The 22,061-nt window shown below is 37.1% G+C and overlaps 2 protein-coding genes and 2 long non-coding RNA genes across 4 annotated transcripts; 2 read left to right on the top strand and 2 right to left on the bottom strand.

The window, feature by feature from the left end:
• Positions 1 to 2,111: 2,111 nt before the first annotated feature.
• Positions 2,112 to 16,359, bottom strand: LOC107833942 (uncharacterized). Its single transcript, XR_001659710.1, has 3 exons — positions 16,274 to 16,359; positions 9,859 to 9,861; positions 2,112 to 2,124 (listed from the first exon to the last, which is right to left on the bottom strand). It is a non-coding gene; the product is annotated as an uncharacterized LOC107833942 (long non-coding RNA).
• LOC103156491 (lecithin retinol acyltransferase-like) lies at positions 5,506 to 7,538 on the bottom strand. The gene is made up of 2 exons (XM_007578561.2): positions 7,024 to 7,538; positions 5,506 to 5,997 (listed from the first exon to the last, which is right to left on the bottom strand). The coding sequence occupies exons 1-2, from the start codon at positions 7,507 to 7,509 to the stop codon at positions 5,842 to 5,844; spliced, it is 642 nt and encodes a 213-aa protein (XP_007578623.1). The 5' UTR covers positions 7,510 to 7,538; the 3' UTR covers positions 5,506 to 5,841.
• Positions 7,994 to 20,119, top strand: LOC107833943 (uncharacterized). Its single transcript, XR_001659711.1, has 3 exons — positions 7,994 to 8,010; positions 11,817 to 11,820; positions 19,913 to 20,119. It is a non-coding gene; the product is annotated as an uncharacterized LOC107833943 (long non-coding RNA).
• fgg (fibrinogen gamma chain) lies at positions 16,422 to 19,361 on the top strand. Its single transcript, XM_007578559.2, has 9 exons — positions 16,422 to 16,536; positions 16,631 to 16,678; positions 16,769 to 16,955; positions 17,101 to 17,185; positions 17,652 to 17,782; positions 18,098 to 18,231; positions 18,375 to 18,559; positions 18,712 to 18,989; positions 19,097 to 19,361. The coding sequence occupies exons 1-9, from the start codon at positions 16,474 to 16,476 to the stop codon at positions 19,282 to 19,284; spliced, it is 1,299 nt and encodes a 432-aa protein (XP_007578621.1). The 5' UTR covers positions 16,422 to 16,473; the 3' UTR covers positions 19,285 to 19,361.
• Positions 20,120 to 22,061: the final 1,942 nt, after the last annotated feature.

Below are 22,061 nucleotides of genomic sequence, written 5' to 3'. Positions count from 1 at the left end.
AGATCCTGAGATACTTAAACTCCTCAACTTGGGGCAGGAGATCCTCCCCGACATGGAGAAAGCACTCTATTCTTTTCTGGCTCATTTATTTATGCATTTATTAAGGTAGCTATGATTTTTTTACATGTCTTATTGAAATACTGAAAGAAAGAACCTTGAATACATTGAACAACAAGTTTTGCATGACATTCAACAAATTCTCTTTCGTTTGGTTTTCTCATTCAAGGTGTCAGACACACACATATCTCAGATTTTTACATGTGTGAGTTGGAAAACTGGACAAATACAAAACTTAAATGTATGCACATTTATTGACTAACATTTACAAATTTAAATGTCTATGCATTCATTTTTAATTGACAATAATCTTACCCCATACATAACTGCTTGTGTTTCCATAGCAACTAAAACAAACAAGAGCCTGATACAGGTTGTTTGACATCATCATGTTGATGAGAACCTCTATGTTCTCATCAATGATGTCATAACAGTTCAAAGAGATACAAGAATACAAGAATTCTCAGTTTGCTTCTCAACTTGGTTGGAGGTAGATCGATTCCAGAGAGACGACTTCAAACTGATTTTACAAACCATTTTAACTGTTCACCAAGTCAAGAGGATTTTTGATATTGATGGGACCTTGGATTTCTTGTTACGACTGGAGTTGAAAAGTTGTTAGGATAGAGCATAAGAGGCAAAGACGTTTTAGCAGAGAGCTCTGAGGATGAGAGATCAAAATACTTTGGTTAGGACATTGAACCCTGAAGACCAAAAGGACATGGAAGATTCCTCTAAGGATGAGGAAGTTACCGTGAAAACCACAACTATGAATTTAACAGTAAAGGCATCAGGAGACTTTGTTGATTTTGAAAGTGTCAATGCTCCTCATGATCAAATGGACCTGGATGTGTTTGCTGGCTTATCAACCAGGGGAGGTTGAGTGAGTTACTTTAACAACCACAGTTAACTCTTTATCAACACAGACATTACAGTGTCTTTACCAGACTTCCCAAAAACATAAAGGACCTGGATGTGAAACCAAACTGTGACAGCAAGGAAATTGTGACAAATTCTGAAGAAATCTTTGAGAATCCTCTTAAGCAGAAGAAAACTCAGAAAATGAAATTCAAAATGACACAGATGATTTTGACAGCGTGGATGTTAATCTTGAGCCAACCATGTACTTTCGCAAATTTTCCAACTCATTCTTCAACTGTTGGATGAATGCCACAACACATAGCATTATAAACTTCAGTATTACCAGAAGGTTTGTGGCTCAGCATTTGAATTTTTTCAGAGACTCCATTATTTGTGAGGTTTTTCTTTACAGCAATGCACCATGCAGGAAGATATTTCCCCCCAGATGAAGTCTTTGCAGTTCAGAATGAAATAATTGAAACACTGAAGATGAAGGATGTGATACATCGGGACAAGCCAGGAGTCTTTTTGTTTTATGTGTCACACTGTCTGACACAATATGTCATTAACAGACTATGAGCTGTACACAGCTGACTATTGTGAACAATGTTAGAAGTTTTCATGTGTTATTCATAACCTTGGTCCTGTCATTCCTCTACCAAAGGAACAAAGAGACACTACAACTACTCTTCTAAACTGTTACATGTGTGGAAAATGTTGTGATACCTTCAACTCCAACATAAAGACAAAATGCTTTTTAAATGACACTGATGTGATGATACTGATTCTCCCATGGTCAGACAGTCCAGATGATTTAAGATATCCTGTGATTCCTGACTCAGTCTTTGAAATTCCGGGAAAAAATGGAACTCAATCATCTGTCCTCAGTCATTTGCTGGCGACAAGGAACGACTTATGACACGAGCAGGCTTTACACTTATCTGATTCCCCTTTTTTACTGATTGACCAGAACAAGACCTGGGAAGAAGCCCTGAGCTACTGCAGACATAACCACAAAGAGCTGGCCTCCATCTTGGATAAACAGATGCAGATCTTTGCTGAACTGGAGGCTGAGAAAGCCAACAGTCTTTTCGTATGGCTCTGCCTTCACTACGCCTCCTCTCTCCATTACTGGTTCTGTGTTGATGACAGTGATGTAGAGTTTAAACACTGGGGTCACAATGAACCAAAAGAAAACTGTGACACCTGTGGAGCCATGGAGAAAGAAGGAGACCATTTCTGGTTCATCAAGTCTGATTATGATGAGTTTCATTTTATCTGTGCTGTAAACTAAGAGCTGTGACTTAGTTTGTGAGTGATGGTAACCTTCATCAGGTGAAAACTTCACGTCTTATCTAGTATTGCTTTGCTCATAGAAAAACTTTTTTTTGCCATTTTGAACCTTTAAAAACCTTTCTCTTTTCTTTTTCTTGTGTATTGTAGATGTTTGCTGTAATTTCTGACATATTTGTGATTAATGTAAATTTGACTCATAACTTTACATGTTTAACTAATTGGAATGTTTTATATGTTTTTTAAAAATGAAAATGACTTTTTTGTTTCTTCTATAATTTGAAATCAATAACTTTTGCAACAGTAAGACTTTTTTGTGAAGGTCTTTTTGCTTTCAACAATTGTGCCACTCAGTGTAATACTTTAGTTATGTGAAACATTTGAAACATTTTTAAAGGTCAGGTGTTAGTTGTATACCTGCTCATATTGATTTGTACATAGCAGAAGGAAGGCTTTCTGTACAGCCACCGATTTCAGCTTTCAATGCCTTTTTACACAGATTGTTTCATCGTCCTAAACTTATTCCCTGGATAATTCAAATTATTTTACCCATAATTTAAACTGTGGACTAGTTTATTTTTATGTCATTGTGGATTACCTGTGTTCTGACATCTGACATGTGAATTTAATACCAATAAAATATTAGAAACTTTTTTTTTTTTTAACAGGGAAGTGTTACGTACATAAGAGGCAGTTCTTTATTATTTGCCACACTCACTGGCATCTCAAGGGAAGTTTTTCAACTCTAGGATTGATATAAGATTTCTGCAGTTGCTGAATGTTACTAATGGAAAAGTAAAGGTGCAGAGCTTTAAGGGAATTTGCCATTTTGCAACTAAACTCTGCTTTAGTTATGAATTAATGATGTAACTTAGTAAAAAAGAAAACTTATACTGAAACAAGCTTACTCAAGGTTAATGTTGAAGGCTATCATCAAAAAGTATTTTGTAAAAAAATAAAAATCATTCTGTTTGAAATGAAAATGACAAAGTAATGTCCTTCAGGAAGAAGATATATAACCAAGGCATATATTTTGTTGTTGCTGTTGGCAAGGGAATTCTAAACCCAGTGAGCAAAGCATGTGAAAGTAACTTCTGTTAAGATTATTATCTTTCAAATAATTATTTGAACTCAAGTTCAAATTTTACATGTGTCTTTCTGTTACCCTTACATCATCCAAAACTCAACATAAATGTGAAAACTTTTTGTGTTGTTTTGAGTTCTCACACAGCAACTTGAGAAATAATTCATACACCTTGTATGCATTCAAAAATGTTGTGTTGTTCACTAGAAACTTCAGTTTTTTTAGTAGGATTTCATTTGGCCAGCTAACATAAAGAAGCTCATTACATGGAAGTAATAGGAAAATACTACATTGCCTTCAAAATGTTATTAAAAGGAAGATTATGAAATGTGTCCCTGAGGTTAGCTCAGTGAGACCAAAATCAACCTCACTCCTTACTTACTGTATTTTTAAATCTTTGTAAAAAAAAAAAAAAAGTGAAAACCTGTATGTACAATATTCTTTCCATAAAACAAAATTACAGACCCATTCAGTAAACTAGAAAATTGTTGAAAAGTTCATTTATTTCAGGAACTATCACTCAGTGAAACACATTATATAGATTAATTGCACACAGAGCGATGTTTGAAAGCCTTTAGCTATGTTAAATATGATAACTTTCCATTAAAGTTATTTAAACATAACATTTAAAATGATAACATTACATCAGACCAATAAAAACTAAATTTTTTTTACAGAAATGTGAGCTTAATGAAAAGTATGTTTAATACTTGTTTAAAGGTTGTCCGTTTTCAAAAGGTATTTGATAAACTAACCTCAGAAAGTATATTCTAATTTATTAAATATGACAGTAATATATTCAAAGTAAATTATGCCCTCATAGCAAGAAAAGGTATGTAAAAATGCACTTGGGAGTCAAACATTTCCCTACCACGCAGTCAGTGATGCATCTTGCTTTTAATGAAAGTGGTTGTTTGCATGTTTGTGTGCTGAGCAGGTGTTGTTTCAGCCAAGTAACAGAGGCCTCTGCTTGTGCTCCTTCGCCCTTACAGAAACAGAAAATCTGATTTTCACAAACGAGATGAAAAAATGAAATTACTGTCTGTAAATCTGCCCTGAAACTTAGGTGCCAATTTTGAAGACCACCAAACTGAGTTACCTTCCAATCTCAGCAGGTACCATGCACCTGCACTCTGCTTAAAGCAACGGGTGATGTCCAGACCATTACACAAACCTCCTTAGAATCAATATAAACGATGTTCCTCATGGTAAGTGTTGAATTATATAGGCGAACCTCATTAACATCGGTTTGTACAAGTGTAACTATAAATCAACAAATATGATTTGAATTTAAATTGGATTATTAATCAACTTCACACTATGATGGAATTTTTCAGAAATCCAATGAGATTCAGATTGTCATAGCTGGAGATGAGTCAGTTATGATTATGGCCACAGGCGGACAGGCTGTCTCCAGTAAATGTCAACAGTCAACACTTAAATGATGAGGTCAAAAGGATTATGTCAAATATCAAGTTAAGCTGGTGCTCTTTCATACCACCTACATCTGTTTCCTTGTCCATGTTAATTATACACACTCATGAAAAACATTCTGTCCTTGTGTGTTTCAAACTGTTTCATATCCACTAAAGCTGCCTGAAGAGGGAGCGCTGCTCCCATGAGCTGAATCCTAACTGCTCCTAAGTCAGGATTTTGCCAACACAGTCTTAGAAAAATCAGCTTCATATTTCAAATGAAGGTTTTCCTTAAATTTCCTGAACACGTTTCAGTGGTTCACAAGGATGTGCGAGATTTGATGTTGTTATTGTTACGGAGTAAAGCTTCTTCAAACAAGATGGAGGCTCATATGTCTTTTACTGAACCTTTCTGTTCAGTTTTTATTGAAGAGAAAAAACGGCAACAGCTGATAATGGCAACAGCTGTTCGTAACTTAGCAACCAAAAATCAACAAAAGCAAAATAGTGACAAAACAGAACCAGATCCTGTTAAGCATTCTTCAAAATAAAAGACTTCCTCTGTTCAAATAAATCATGTCTCACACTTAAATATATTCCACTTCATATACAATCATGTTCAATACAATTAATAATAATCATCATGTAAATTATGCTTAACATATAATTGTAAATCAGTCACTTGTCATGCAAAATATACTGAACATCATATAAGTGTAAAAGAGTCACAACAGTTATCATTGTGAACACGGTAAAAGTGTTTTTGCTGACCTTCATTAACCTTCATCACTGTTCTAAAGTTGTTTGACTTTATTTAATGGAAATAAATCTAAAATCTACAACCTGAAACCAATAAAAGAACTGAGTGAACATTTGAGATGAATACAATACACATACAATTCAAAATACAGTTAAAGCAGTACCACTTCTTATTGCAAATTGTTATCCAGGCAGTACAAAACAATAAAAAAAAATAAAAATAAAAAAAAAACAACAACTGAAGTCCAAACAAATCTAGAAGAAATCTCCATCCCTCCTGTAATAACAACCAAAACATTTAACCAGGAGTTCCTGATGCATATTAGTTAGATTTTGCTGGACATCATTTATAGTCTGTTTCACACGATGAGCCTATGAAGCCATCCAGATGGTGAAGGAGATGAGCGCTGTGAGGAGGACCGTCAGCGGCGTGACGCAGCTCAGGTACAGCATGAAGCTCACGCCACACAGCGCCGTCAGGTAGGCGCTCATCCTGCTGAACACGATCTTACGTACCGTGGTGCAGAACTGTGCAAAACAGGAAACATGCAGATCACATGGGGTTAGTGCTAGAGAAGCAGTGGAGGTCATGCTGACTGTGATTGGACATGGATTAACACTAGATGGAGCTGCTTGCATCATGAATGATTTAGATTCATTTCACTTTAACTAACATAGGCGCACTAGGACATGTCAGAGAGTCAGATTTAAAGCATGTTCGTATTGTGAAATATGAGTCCAGTGACCATGAGGACATTTGACATCAGTTTGTATTTGAATTGGCACATGACACGGTAGGATTAGTGTAAAGTCACAGAGTCGAAGCAACAATCAGGGTGATCAGAACAAAGAAGGCCTTTTAAACAAGTTGGATAGTTTTGATTTCCTATTTCTGTGTACTTTGATACTTTGAAGAAAGCTTTAAGATATTAACAGTGATGATCTTCTGTTAAAATGAATTGAACTGAATTGCAAAACTTCTTGGATTTTTTGCAAGAATATTTCTGGCAAATTAATCTCCCGAATGTAAATATAAAGACATCATGGAAGATGATTATAAACAGGATCCATTCATATTTGCATATAAACTTCTTTTTCTTTCTTTTTTTTTCTTTTTTTTTTGCTGAGGTAGGGAGTAGCAAACATGTTGCCAATGTGTTTGAACACCAGTTAATATAAATTCCAAAATGTATTTCATAAGCAGTATTTTAATTTGACCAATCTAAATATAGTCACCTTCCTAAAATATTGGCCTAATTCATTTTTCTCAAAAGGTTTTTTTTTTTTTTGTCTAAATCACCTTTTGGTAATTTCTTTAAGTCAGCTCCCTGATTTAGAAAATGTTTCAAATCCCAAATATTTACTTAAATCAAAGATTTATTTCTAAAAGCATTGTCTTAGCTTGTTAGATTTGGCAGAACATCTTCCCTGCCGACAGCCATCACCATCTTCAATAACTCTTTGCATAATCTAAACTGATGAGTTAGAGCAACATTTCATTTCGTTTTGGGATTAATAAAGTATTTTTGAATTTGAATGTAAAACTGGATGTACCTGGTATGTCTGGTAGCTGATGGCCATGCCGTATCTGCAGTACATGACATAATGTTCACAGTTGTACCACAGCAAGCTGTAGGTGACGGATCCCAGCAGCTTCTCAGCCCTTCGTGCCACCTCATCCCCATCCAGCGGAGGCTGGCTGCACACTTTGTCCATGTGATTGATCAGAATGTCAGAGCCGTACGCAAAGTCCACCACAGAGTCCACTCTGACGCTGGCCACCTTGGTGATGACCCCCATCAACAGGCGGTTGTTTGTCACCATCTTGGCTATTGCAGATTTGTCTTTAGTGATGGCAGGCAGGATGTCTGGAATGAGATGAGCCACCCGGTTGTTGCCCAGGTAAATACCAAAATGTGTAAATAATGTCCGGGGCACCTCCAGCAAGTCTCCACGTTTATACAGGGACAGGTCGTACTTGGAGTCCTCCTCCTTTTTGGAGGCTGCAAAGAAAAAGTTGAGCAGCTGATACAGGAACATGATGGCAGTGTGAAGTAAACATCCTGACACCAAAGCATTTATTAAAGTTGGAAAAAGGGAGGAGCTAGAGTGTTGAGTGTCGGTGGATTAAACGCTGGTCAGTGTTCAGTGTCTTTGGTTTTGGAGGGTTGCAAAGTAAGGAGCTTTCACTAATCACTTTTCAGTGTGGTTGTTTCAAAACTGAAGCATTTTTTGGACGCATTAAGGTCAAAGATCCTAATGAGAAGCTGACTGTGACCCTTTAATCCTCATTTAAAATGTTGCATACTTTTATACTTTTATCCCTTAGACCAAATAAAGATCCTTTGTTAGTGCTAGAATAGTGAAGCTTATCTTTGTTTTATTATTATTATTATTATTATTATTATTATTATTATTATTATTATTATTATTATTATTATTATTTTCCAGCCTTTTCCTAATTTATACAAGAATAAATAACTTTTATATTTTGAATTAATTACTGTAAAATGCAACAAGTTTAGATCTTGAATTTATCCAGTTTTTTAGACACAAGCATATATTATTGCTTTTAGATGGTGGCGTTTTAACACCCTGTCCCCTCATCCACGGAGGAATGTGGCTGACAGAGATGCAGGAGGGTAAAAGTTTATTTTCAAATGAAAGAACAAACTTGAAGCCTGATTTCCTCTGGTGAGTGAGAAAACAATCTGCCGTCTGCTTCAGAGGATCTGCTCCAGTATTGCTCTCTGATGAAGTGAAGCTGGAACCACACACACATTCCTGCACACAGCTGTGAGGGTGTGACAGTTCTCTGTAATACATATTCATTTTGTGTGGTATAAATCAAATTGGTGTATATTGATGTTTGTAAGGTGATAATAAGAATGTTTTACAAACCATCTCTGTTTGCTGGTTGTACAGTATTGGCAGCTATTTCATGGGAGACTGTGAGAGAATGATCATCTATCATCCATCAGAGGAGAAGTTTGCATCTTATTCTACTTTTTATGAACTGTGTGATGCTGGAAGAGCTCTGGTGGAGCCAGCTGCACACTGTCCAAAAAACAGAAACAAAAACAAAACAAACAAACAAAAACAATCCATCAGTAGTAAAATCTGGTTGTTGATCATGTGACTCGTGATCAGTTTCCATTGCAGTTTTTCAATATATATCTATTTTGACAATCAAGAAACTGTATCAAAATAGCGCAACAACTTTTTATCAAAAACTTTGAGTTTTTTCAAAATTGGTGAGTTTCCATTAATCAAATTTACATTAATAATTTCAGTTTATGTAATACTGCCTTTCCATTGTCTGATTAGTAATCTTCTGATTATGTAGGAGGAGGAAAGGCTGCACATGCAATATGAAACATGAAGCAGACCCATACTGCAACTTTTAATGCTGGACAGTATGAAAGGTGAAACCTGTTAGGCGTTTGTTCATCGAGGTGGACTGGAGGATTCTGCTGAATAGCAAATTTGGACAGTCTCCTGTAAAAGATAATTATCATAATCATTGGTTGTGTATTTCCTCGGCTGTCTTTTCCTTGGAAAGCTTTTCCAATGTGATTGTAGGATCTCAGTTGCTGTGGTCCTTGTCTTTCACTCAAACACCTGTACGGTCCAGCAGGACCATGTCAGGGTGACTTCTGTCACATCTTTTCTGATATAGATGTGACATTATAACAGCAGCCTTCAACTTACTGAAAGGATCTTTAGAAAACGTTTTTTTTTATGTTACTTGTTCTTGAGCATGATGGACTTTTCCAGAAGCTCTCTTTATCTTCCCTCTCTGTCCTTCTTTAAGTTCAGATTAGGATGTGATAGGACTGAAAAAGGGTCAGAGGGCTGAAAGCTGAAAGAAAATCATAAAATATGCTGGTTGTAATTTTTTTAAGAAGTGTTCAACCTCCCTACATATATACTAACTATTTCAGGTCATTAGAAGTGCAAATCTGGGAGAGACAAAACCTTAAAAGACTAACAGCTGAAACCACATCTAAAGGTGGCTCCACAAAATATTGCCTCAGGGGGCTGAATACTTTTGCACACCACACCTTTCAGTTTTGTATTTGTAAAAAATGTTTTTAGTCATATATAATTTTCTTTCCACTTCACAATTGTATAACACTTTGTGTTGATCTTCCACATAAAAGTCAAATGTCATCTATTTATATTTGTGGTTGTGACAAAATAAAAGAAGGCGTATGAATGCTATTGTGACACTGTGGTTTGAAATTTGGCTAATTTCTTCCTAGTTGCTTTGTTATTGAATTCCGATGTAATGCTTATCAGACCTTTATGATGATCAGCATCTAGACAGCAACTCAGAAGAGGAGATTGTGGATGTACATCTTTTTAATGTAGTCCTCCTTCCCAGACAAACTAAAGCATGACACTTCTGTTAATCCTGCGGGATTCACTTTCATGCTCATTGTTTTGTGTTTTGAGAAACACTGCTGTCTTTCTGAGGAGATCTTTGAAGCATTGGTTGCACCACACACTGTGCTGACCTACATTTTATTAAATCCTTTCAAAAAGGATAATTGCAAGAACTTGACTTCAGAGAGTTGCCTTTTCAATCCATGAGAAAGTCTGTTTGACCCACAAAGTCCCCCACAAAGGTGGGGGAATAACAAGTAGGTCTATATAACACTGTAGAGCCCTATCTAAGATATAAAATTAATAAATTACAGACAAATAGCTGGCAGGTTATTCTGTTTATTTAGGAGGTATGCCAACAATTCTAAAACAAACAAAAATCTCAAATAAATGTGTCTATTGTTGAACTCTAATGGTTGTGCTGGACCTTCAAATGTTTCCATTGGATGTTTTTTAGGTTGGTTCCTTTAAACTTGAGGATAAATAAACTGTTGGTATTAGGATTTTTCACCATGTAAGTCATAACATCAACTAGGAATTATTGATGCAGAAACATCTGCCAATGTAAGACAGACATAGAACAAATATGTTCTAATTGTGTTTAAATGTTTAGAGTCCAGAGGTAAACATGCATACACAGAAAGTAAGAAATGTGCATGTTGTGACATTTGGGTGCATACAACCCTGGTTTCTGCACAGGCCAACCAAACTCTTCCACACTCATCTATGTTTTTTCTGGATCTTGCTTCATTCATTAATCCGGTCATGTTGAAACAGGAAGGGGCAACACAAGACTGGCCCCACAAGGTCAGGAGCATTAAATTGACCAAAATGTCTCATTAGACTGAAGCATTAAGAGATTCATTTGACTGGAACTGGGGAGCTGAACGCAACTCCTGAAAAACTGCCCTATACCATAAACCCTTGGCACCAAGCTGTACACTTCATGTAATTCAGTCAGTAAAGTAGTGTTGCTCTATGCAACAGCAAAATCCAGACTTTGTTTGTTTACCAAAGAGGCATGAACATATCTTCACCTGTAGTATTCACCTTTAGCTCTGTGCTTTACACCACTGCTTTGTGTTGCACTTTGTGATGTAAGGTTTGGATACAGCTGCTTGGTCATGGAATATTATTACATAAGGCTGCTTTTACACTCTTATTGAGCTAACCTGAAGGCCACAGGAAATGTGTTGAGTCTCCAGAAAATTGGTGACCTCTACTCACATCGTCTGTATTTAGTTGTAAGAAAATTTCCCATCCTAGCTTATTGCACAGGTGAGATCATTGTCACTATGCCATACTGCATTCATTGAGGTCTTAAGAGTCTGCATCCCAAAGTGCTGATTTTATACCCCATCAGCCATAGATGGAACACCTCAAATTCATTACTTCTGCAACATTGTGTATTTATAGTCTATTGTTACGTTTTTAAACTTATAAGACTGAAAATATTGAGTTGTATTATTATGCTTCTTCCACAAAAGGGTCTAGCCTAAGATAAAGGAAGAACATTGTTCTTTCACAGAAACAAAAATAGTAATGAGACACGAGCTCCCAGATTAATGTTCTGCAACCAGAAGTCATGTGATTAAGAAGTCATTTAAATGTCATTTGAACCTAGACAATGAATGGAAGCTTTTTAACTGCTATTTTTTTTAACGCCTGGGGAAAAATACCTGATATGAGGGATGAGTTTACTATTTGAATCAGACAACAATCAAATTTTTTTCTAAAAGAAAGCTGTGGATAAAATATCAACACAGCAGCAGGAAGAGCTGAATGGGTGTACAATGTCTTCTAAGTTTTTGTGGTTAAGCATGCAGATTTGAGTCATTTTCTCCACATTGGTATTGATTGGGCACAGTGGTAATGGGCTTGATATTGATGCACAAATTGAGCCACTCATTTTCAGGGTTTTCTTCATGAAAAAGAATTCACTGTATATGCTGGTGGAGTGTGGTTCAGATACCACAGCCACAGGAGGGCTTGTAAATCTCTTAACCATGACAAACAAAGCTCAGGTATTATCAATGATTTTGTTAATAATTTCAGAAAAGAAGGATTCTCCTGCAGTTTTCAATTGTAAGTTACACTCACCGGCCAGTTTTTTGGTACACCTGTCCAGCTGCTCATTAATGCGAATGTCGAATCAGTCAATCACGTGGCAGAAACTCAATGCATTTAGGCATGTAGACATGGCCAAGACGATCTGCTGCAGTTCAAAGTGAACATCAGAATGAGGAAGAAAGGTGATTTAAGTGACGTTGAACGTGGTGTGGTTGTTGGTGCCAGATGGGCTGGTCTGAGTATTTCAGAAACTGCTGATCTACTGGGATGTTCACACACAACCATCTCTAGAGTTTACAGAAAATGATCTGAAAAAGAGAAAATATCCAGTGAGTGGCAGTTCTGTGGGTGCAAATGCCTTTTTGATGCCAGAGGTCAGAGGAGAATGACCAGACTGATTCGAGCTGACAGAACAGCAACAGTAACTCAAATAACCGCTTGTTGCAACCAATGTATGCAAGACAGCATACATTGCTCTTTTGTTCTTTTACGTCGACGTGTTGTTCGACATACAACATGTCGAACCTTGAGGCGGATGGGCTACAATAGCAGGGGACCACAATGTCAGCTAAGAACAGGAAACGAAGGCTACAGTTCGCACATGCTCACCAAAATTGGACAGTAGAAGATTGGAAAAACGTTCCTGGTGTGATGCCTCACAGGGGGGATGGCGTGTATGTGGTGGTATGCAGTGTTTTCCAAATATACAGGTTCTTGTCTGACAGACAGAAATCTCCATTTTGGTCTCATTAGACCAAAGAACTTTCTTTGACTTGATCCTATGAAGTCTCCCTGGTGCCTTTTGGTAAACTCTAGTCGAGCTTTCTCATTGCCACTTTCACAGAAAGTTTTGACTGGTGAAGAACCCAGGCAACATGTCTACAGAGTCTGTCATTGCTGCATGTGTTAGCCTGAATCACGCTACATTCATCTAAGTCCACTCACCATCTGTGGCTTCAAGCTGAACTCTGATGTGGTAATAAAACAAACCTTTGCCCTGTGTGCTGGGGGGCAGGGCAGGGAAGTGGTCTGGGATTTACACCCCGCCAAACGGCTCTGGATCTATAGCCCAAGCTAATAAGGATCCTACAAAGGCTCTTTAGGTTTAATTTCTGGTCACACTCAATGAAAACTGTGGAGACTTTGTTTTTTAGAAAAAGAAAAATCTGTTGTTTATGGACAGATTCTATTCAATAGCTTCCAAGAATAACTGTTTCCTGATTTATTGGATAAAGATTTTGGAATTAGAGGAAGCTGACACCTTTTTAATTTTTTATACTGTATTTTGCTTTTGCTCTCCTTCTTCTTCTTCTTCTCCTTCTTCCAATAATATATTGTGGTCTTTGACATGCTGTCCAGAAGAAATATCTATTACTGGACAGCAATGGGAGAAGGACAGAGACATTTCCCAACTGTCATTTCCACACTAATAGGGAAGTTCAGGGAAAGTTCAGCACTGTTTCAGTTTATGTGCCTGGCAGTTCAGTCTGAATTCAGATGGTTTTATATCCATCCTGGTTACACATAATAAAAGAAGGTAACTTAAGGTAACACTTATCAATTAATGTCAGCACAGAGCCCACAGATGACGCCTTATTAAGCTTTGTGAAGTCACACATATCCTCACTGTTTGATTTGATCTCATAAAAAGATATGTGTTTTACCAGGAGATACCTGGAAGAATTACAGTGGAATGACCCTTTAGCTTTAGCAAAATAAAATCTTGTTGAAACTTTGCAGCATACGAAGTGGTGGAAGAAAGAAGTCAGTGTACGTTAGAATAAGTGTAGAATAAAATAAGCTGGAAACATTCAAGCAGTGCAGACTCACTCTAACATGTGCAAAGGATTTACAACATGTGCAACAGTCCTGTAAAATAAGTTTCCCAGCCATGCTGCTGCATGAGGTGAAGCCTCCTACAGATAAACCTCAAGACACAAGTGTACTTATGTAATGCTGACAAATATCTATGACAACCTTGCAAAGTTCTCCAGCAGTCACAGTGGGTGGCAAAAACACATTGACTGAAAACAAAGCAAAAAAAAAAAAAAAAATTGCAGATGGTCAGGAATATTCTTGCTTTTTCAAATATCTGGGAAACTGGAATCCAGGACCAGAAATGTAGACTTTAAGTGAACAATTACAGACCATTACAAGGTCATGTTTTATAGAATGGACTAATTCTACAGCAAACAACTTCCATAATTTAAAAACAAAACAACTAAGTGCACAAGTTAGAATTTATTTATTTATTTATTTATTTATTTATTTTAATTCACACAGGGTCAAAATTGTGCATATATGCTTGAAGATAAACATAAATCTCAACTAATATTGGTTAAATGTCTTCTATCATGTTCCTTCCTTGCCTTTGGGAAGGCCATTCCAGAACATGAATGGAATCCAGTCTGTTATTGTCATTATTTTTCTGTTAGAATGTCCAGTTGTGTTCAAGTTGTTGTTTTGAAATGAAGTGGAAGAATTTGGTGTTAGTTTTCACCTCTTGACCAACGGAAGCAAGTAACTTTATACTTGTAGAACTCTATTTATAATATGAAGACTAACCAAACGTTTGGTCAATGGCTTCCCAGCTGCCTAATAATCAAGTCAATCATTCAGCTTCTTGGTGCAGAAAAGGAGGAATGAATGCCTGCAGATTGCTGGAGGGAAATCTTCTGTAATCCTGTAGAGCATGTTCTAAACCTCCCCTCAACAAGCACCAAAGTTCAATAACCACCAAAGCAGTAGTGACGTATGTTTCTTGTGATGAAGTTACATAATCTAAAACCGATATCATTACAGGATTGCCAGCATGTTTGTCGACAATCAGTAGAGTTAAGTACACAGTAAGAATATTGTGTGTTCTTATAAAGAAGCTGTAATGCATCCGGACTTCATCAGTATGCTTTTACAAAGACATGCTTGGTAATCTCTTTACAGATCAGGTAGTTGAACTGCTTGACTTGAGGCTGGGAAAACGCCCCAACATGGTCGGAGCGTTCTGAAACTGCCTGACTTTCATCTCAGCTGTGATCTCATTGTGAAATGGATGGGAACCGCCAAAAGAACCATCACCACAATGCATCACACGCTCTGATGCATTGGGGTTTATCTGATATCAGATTGTATATTTGAGGATTGGAGAGTAGAATGTCTCAACACCTTGTTGTGAGATCTCCAAATCAATATTTACTTCCCTTTCAGAGTTGTGCAAGTTTTCTAGGCGCTGTATGTGTATAGACTAATGTCCATCTGATATTGTTCTTTTACTCCCTCTAGTGGTTGTAATGTATTAAAACAGGAAACCTTTCAAAAAGTGCCCAGACAAAACATGCTTCCATTCCTGAGAAACTCCAAAAATATCCTCCTTTTTTCTGTACTTAAAGTTTATTATGTAAAGATTAAAGGAAAAAAGAAATGGAAATCTATATTCAAATGGGAATATGATGCAATAATCATTTGGCTTATAGGTCTCAGAGTTTCTGAAACTCAATGGTGACTTCCAGATTAAAGAAGATGTATATAAATGAGAATAAATTAAACGTTTTTATTATTATTATTATTATTATTATTATTATTGTTGTTGTTGTTGTAACTGCAAATCAACACAGCATTGTTCAGACCGATCAGCTTTTTGTTAAGAGGAAACCTTTATCCCAGAATGACTGAGCAGTCATTTGTCCACAAAAAGAGATCACTGGATAGTTTGAGAATTTAAGAAAAAAAAACATGAGAAATAAATTTTCTTTTCTTTTCCAAATCACAAATCAGCTGTAACTCTGATTGAGATTCTTTACTTTTATTTTTTTTAATCAACATTGTTAAAATGAAAATTGAGAAGTAGTTCCATTTGTTGAATGAGTTTATGAAAGACTGGAACAATGTTCTTTTGTGAGTGGCAAAACCATGACAATTAGTGGAATGTTAAAAACAGTAGCTAATATCATCAATTTATGTCTTAATTAGAAAATTCCATCCATCCATCCATCCATCCATCCATCCATCCATCCATCCATCCATCCGTTTGTCTAAATATAATATATTCCATAAAGTTGGGCTGGAATTCAAATGTTATACTTCTATACTCTTGGTCCTATAACATGGCTTGTTCTGTTTGGGGTTTTTTAAGATATGACATTGTGGTGAACTATCATTGATTACTTATATAAATAATGAGTCAGCAGAATGGATACAATGTGTTACAAACATAACAGGAGACTGATGAGTATGACAGACAGCTGAAATCAATCCAGAGTAAAAATGTGAGTCATCGTTCTCCTGCTCAGAGTTCATCAGCAGACACTGGCAGAAAGCGGGTGAACTCCATGTTCCTCCTGACAGCCACTGTCAGTCAGGCAGCGTCACATCTTGGAATTTGCAGCTGTCAGACGTTTGAGTCACAGTTTGAGAACAACAAAGTGAGTGGGATGTTTGTACACGATCAAAGGCCGAACAGAGAACCTTGTTCAGATAAATATCCCAGACTGTTGAGCAGTTCTTCACTTCCCCAGGACACCAAAACACACAACTGGTGGCCAGTTCAACATGGCTCTGCCACTCTTTACCACAGCAGGAGTTATTTTCCTACTTTTCTCCACCTCATCAGCTGTAAGTCTGGAATCTTATGTGAATCTATTTTCTTGCTACCACAAATAATTAGCTATGAGTAAAAAGATTTAAAATGACATTTTTTTATGTGCAGCAAATCAGAGGAGATAACCTTGCAACATGCAACATGAACGACGGCTTTGTAAGTTTGATGCAGTTTCTCAGTGATGCATCCTGCAGTCTCACTTGTTTTATCTGAGTATAATTTTCCACAATTGCTGTGTATGAACAGGGAAAGTACTGCCCTACTACATGTGGAGTTGCTGATTACATGTTCAGATATTTGCCAGGCGTAAGTGAAGACTTGACTTCAATGCAAGATCAACTGGAGCTAATCGCCAATTTAACTGATGGGGCTGATGAAAAAATTACATACATGAAAGACTCAACAACTTCAGCGCAAAAGTCTTCCCAGCCTGGTAACATCCATTTTTATTTCGGTTCACAGTTTGTCATATCATTAAGTACTCATGTGTTATGATTGAGCTCCTGCTTTTATTACAGACATGGCTCAGTCTCGTGCTGATTTGTGTATAATTTAAACCAGTTGAATTTTTATTTCAGATCCGAACTACAGGAAGTCCTCCAGCATGCTGGATGATGTTTTGCGATTTGAAAAGACAATACTTTCACAAGAACAACAAATGATGTAAGTGACTGATAAGATTTAATCTTTGTTTCTTATTGAAAGAAAGAGTTGAAAGAAATCCTCTTACTAGTAGTTTTGGTTCAATTAACACCTTTTATATAATTTTATTCAAATTTACTCTTGTAGCTCTATTTATTTCCATCTTTTGGAAGTATTTCAATAAAGAATTACTGACATTGAGTCTAAAATAAGTTATATTTCTTCCATTATTACTTTCATGTGATAAATGATACAGTTATGAATATCTATTTTTATTGTAGGATTTATTTTTTTTTTTTTTTTAATTAATTTGTATTTAAAATAATTAATCCTTTTCATTATTGGTTTCTTGTATTCATTTCCTGATTCTGTCGTACAATTTTTCACTTTATTTATTATCACAATTAATTATCTTTTCATTTGAACTGGGTATATTTTGCACATATAAATGACCTCAAGCAAAACCAACTTGTTACGCTTTTCTCAGTGAACTTCAGAACATAATCTCATCCAATGAGAGGAATATGGGTGAGCTGAAGAAACTGGTCCTTCAGCTGCAGCAGAAATGCATTGCACCCTGCAGAGACACGGTCGAAATCCAGCCTACCACAGGAACAGGTAAACACAGCAACTGGTGAGAGAGAAAAAGACACTGTGACACTGTATGACCGTTGGAACATTCCTATTTCAAAAGAAGTTTCTCAATCTGGTCTCAGCAGAACATTTGTCCTGACTCAGTGTTTAGATAGATGGAAAAATCGATACACTGCTTCATAGCAAAGAACATATGTTTACCCTGTCTAAAGCCTGTGATGAGTTTTTAACTTTGTGACTTTTGAAGCTTAAATCTCACCAGTTTTTTTTTTTTTTTTTTGGAATAATTTAGACCTGTTCACAGAGTTCATGAAGATATTTTCTGTTTCTTTTTATCAGACTGCCAGGATATTGCAAACAAAGGTGCCACCACCAGCGGCCTTTACTACGTGAAGCCAGCCAGTGCACAGGCGCAGTTCTTAGTCTATTGTGAGATTGACAACTTCGGCCGAGGCTTCACTGTAATACAAAGGGTATGCACCCATGGAATTGCTGTTTTAAGCTAATTTTCAGTCATTTGTGAACATTGTCTAAAATACCTTGGACAGAATTGGCATTATCAGTCCTGAAACAAAGAGTAAAAAGTCTTCACTCTTTAATACTGTGCTGTCCAAAGAGACGTGACGGCAGCGTGGACTTCTTCCGGGACTGGATCCAGTACAGGGAGGGCTTTGGGTATCTCTCCCCAGATGACACCACAGAATTTTGGCTCGGCAACGAGAAGATCCACCTGCTGACGACCAGCTCTCCCATCCCAACCGTGCTGAGAATCGAGCTTGTTGACTGGGAGGGTAACAAAAAGTACAAATGCACAACCACCCACACACTCATGTGTTATGTAAGGCAGCAATGGCAAACATGACCCCCTTTGAGATTTGGCAACCCCAGGAGAGCAAATTCAGTCAGCAAACTGAGGCAACAAGAAACTAAAAACAAGGCTTGTTTGTCTGCAGGTATGCCGACTACAACATGTTCCGAATCGGCTCAGAGGCTGACATGTACAGACTCACCTATGGTTACTACTTTGGTGGCGATGCCGGCGACGCCTTCGATGGCTTCGACCTTGGAGAAGATCCCAGTGACAAGTTCCACACGTCACACAACGGCATGCAGTTCAGTACTCACGACAAAGACAACGACAAGTACTCAGGGAACTGTGCCCAGCAGGACGGCTCCGGCTGGTGGATGAACAGATGCCACGCGGCACATCTGAATGGAAAATACTACCAGGGTAAGAACCTTTGACTAAAACCAGCTGCGACTCTGCAGCTGCAAATGTGAACTTCAATCCGTTGAGTCATTTTGACAATTTAATATTTTTTTTCCTTGTCCTCCCAGGGGGCAGGTACAGTGAGAAGGATACCGGTGAGTATGGCTTTGACAACGGAATCACTTGGCTCACATGGCACAGTCGCTGGTACTCCCTGAAAGAGACCACCATGAAGATCATTCCAGTGAGCCGCATCTCAGCGGGAGGCGGACAGCAGACTGGGGTCAAACAGTTTGGAGGACTCGGAGATGCATAAACCAGAACGATTGTTTTGGTCTGTTTTCAACTCTTAAATTGACCCAAAATAAAAAGTCTCCAATTGTTTCTCTCTGATGTTTGCATATTTTCCTTATGTTAATCTGATGTAACACAATTTCTGAGGTTAAATTTTCTTTAGTTTACTTATTTAGTATAATAGATGCTATTTTGTATAAAGTCCTTAGACAAAAATATGATTTTTTTTTAAACTATACTGTTGACAAAAGAATGTTAAAGCAAAAGCAAGTACATCAAATAAATGGTTACCATTGGATTTCTCTGTTTCAATTATTTTTCTGTTTGATGTCATCATTGCAAATCAAACATTTCTCACTATTTAGATTATTAACAATCTTGTTTTTAATAAAAATAGGTATGAAACTATTCTGGTCCTTTACTGAAATAAATCAGTAAATGGCCAGTAAAACAAAAAAAAAAAAATCTGCTATCAACACAGCTTTCATAATTCACATTTTTAATCATTAAACAAGTTCTATTGGATTTACTTCATCATTCTCTCTCTCTCTCTCTCTTTATATTTATTTATTTATATAAAAAATAAAAAATTCCCCTCTCACCCTCCGTGGGTGGTCTCTTTCATCCTCTGAGCTCGGGTCCTCTACCAGNCCGCTTATCTTAGCCGCTATGATGCCTGACATGAGCTTCCATGTTGTAGAGAGACAGGTTATCGGCCAATAGTTGGATGGGACTGAACCCTTTGAGGGGTCCTTCTGGATTAGGATTGTGCGCCCTTCAGTTAACCATTTAGGGTGAGTCCCATTTTGTAGCAGCTGGTTCAGTTGAGCTGCCAGTCGCTCATGGAGGGCAGTGAGTTTCTTTCTCATGGAGGGCAGTGAGTTTCTTTAGCCAGTAGGCATGGATCATGTCAGGCCCTGGTGCTGTCCAGTTTTTCATACCTGAGACTCTTTCTTGGACATTTGCCACAGTGATGGTTACCAGGGCTTGTTCAGGGAGGTTGCTGTGGTCCTCTTGTAGAGAGGTTAGCCACTGTGCATTGCTGTTGTATGAGGTAGGCTATATAGCTCCAAGGGTCTTGCTTAGGGACCCACACTGCATAGCTCAATTGCACTGTTGTAACTTGCCCCAGTCTGGATTCGAACCCCGGTCTCCCGGGTGGTAGACTGGTGTCTTACCCACTGAGCTATACAGTCAGCTATGTATATTGGCTATCACCTGTATAAAAGCAGAGTGATCTGGAGCTAAGAGGCCTATTCTAAGTCAACAATGAGACAGAAATACATCAGCATTGTCCTTTGAGAGGACTTTTTGTTGCCTATCTGGGTTGGGAGTGTTGTTTTGCCTTTTCCAAACTATTTTGAGTCCAACTTGTAGAGGGAGAAATATTATTCACAAATAGAGAATATATAAGACAGTTCCCAATTTTCATAAGAATAGACCACACGGTTAGACCATCCAATGCTCAAGGTGAATAGTAAAACAAAAAAAACTGACACAAAAATTATTCCTTAGTCAAATATCCGCCTTGGCCCAAACTGTGACTTAACACAGGACAATGATCCCAAACACAGCAACGCCTCCACAGCAGAATGTTCAAACAAATAAAATAATCAGTGTGTGGCACTGATTATCTTCAACAGGACAGAAATACTGTAGAGTGTAATTCAAAAGAGAAGGATATAAAGTAGACTCAGAGAATCCACGCAAAAGAATTGTGGTAAAAAATGTCCATTCAATGATGTGAGACTGATCAGGAGCTGCTTTTTCTTTTTTTTTTTTCTTTTCTTGGTGTTTAACCCAACTTACAATGAAAATTGATTCTGTGTGTGGTCTGTTTCACCACCTTGTTTTACACAAAGCCAAACATTTAACCCTGCCATGGTCCACCACTGTGTATGATCAAAAATGCTGTCAAATAAATATACTAATGGAAAAGAATTTCAATGAAGAAGAATTTGAATATTTAGTGCCTCTGTGTTAGGATTTTGTAGTTTAATGTCAAACCATACCATAATATACCAACTTTATTTATAAAGTATAAACTTTATTTAATGTCCAACATTATACAGCCCTTGTCATTTGGTTCCACTGTCAGTGAGTCAGCTGGAGTTTGGACTCTTCAAAAGGAACAAATACTACAGGCACAAAACCAGAGTAAATAAGCCATGTTACTGAGTAAACAAACACATCCTCTGACTATAAGTCAATTTCTTTGGACCAGCATAATGCGTTATCACTCAAAGTGGCTGCTTTTTCAATCAGATTGAAATCAGGCAAATCTGGTAATGTAAATATGATCATATTCATATTGTATATGAATATTCATATATATATATATATAAAATATATATATATATATATATATATATATATATATATATATAGAGAGAGAGAGAGAGAGAGAGAGAGAGAGAGAGAGAGAGAGAGAGAGAGAGAGAGAGAGAGAGAGAGAGAGAGAGAGAGAGAGAGAGAGACACCTAAATGCTCAGTGGTTGCAGAAGAACTGATTTCTTTAGTTTTTGTTTTTTTTAGTTTCTGCAGTTCTGCAGTATTTAAGACTATATAGACATGCATATAGACTGCATGTCTCTATGTTCTTTCATATTTTTTTCATAAAAATGGAAAAATATCTAAAAATAAAAAACAGGGATTTGTTTGTTTATTTATTTCCTAAAGCTTTTTATAGGTATAAATACAATGACTTTTATTTTTATAACAGAAATAAAATGACTCCTTGAGAAACTTGTACTCGTGACTTCACGTTACTAAAAACAATACATTACAAAACTCCCTCAG

Source organism: Poecilia formosa, unplaced genomic scaffold (genome assembly GCF_000485575.1).
Source record: "Poecilia formosa unplaced genomic scaffold, Poecilia_formosa-5.1.2 Scaffold483, whole genome shotgun sequence".
Taxonomy (NCBI): Eukaryota; Metazoa; Chordata; class Actinopteri; order Cyprinodontiformes; family Poeciliidae; genus Poecilia; species Poecilia formosa.
This window is presented reverse-complemented; position numbering and strand designations above follow the sequence as displayed.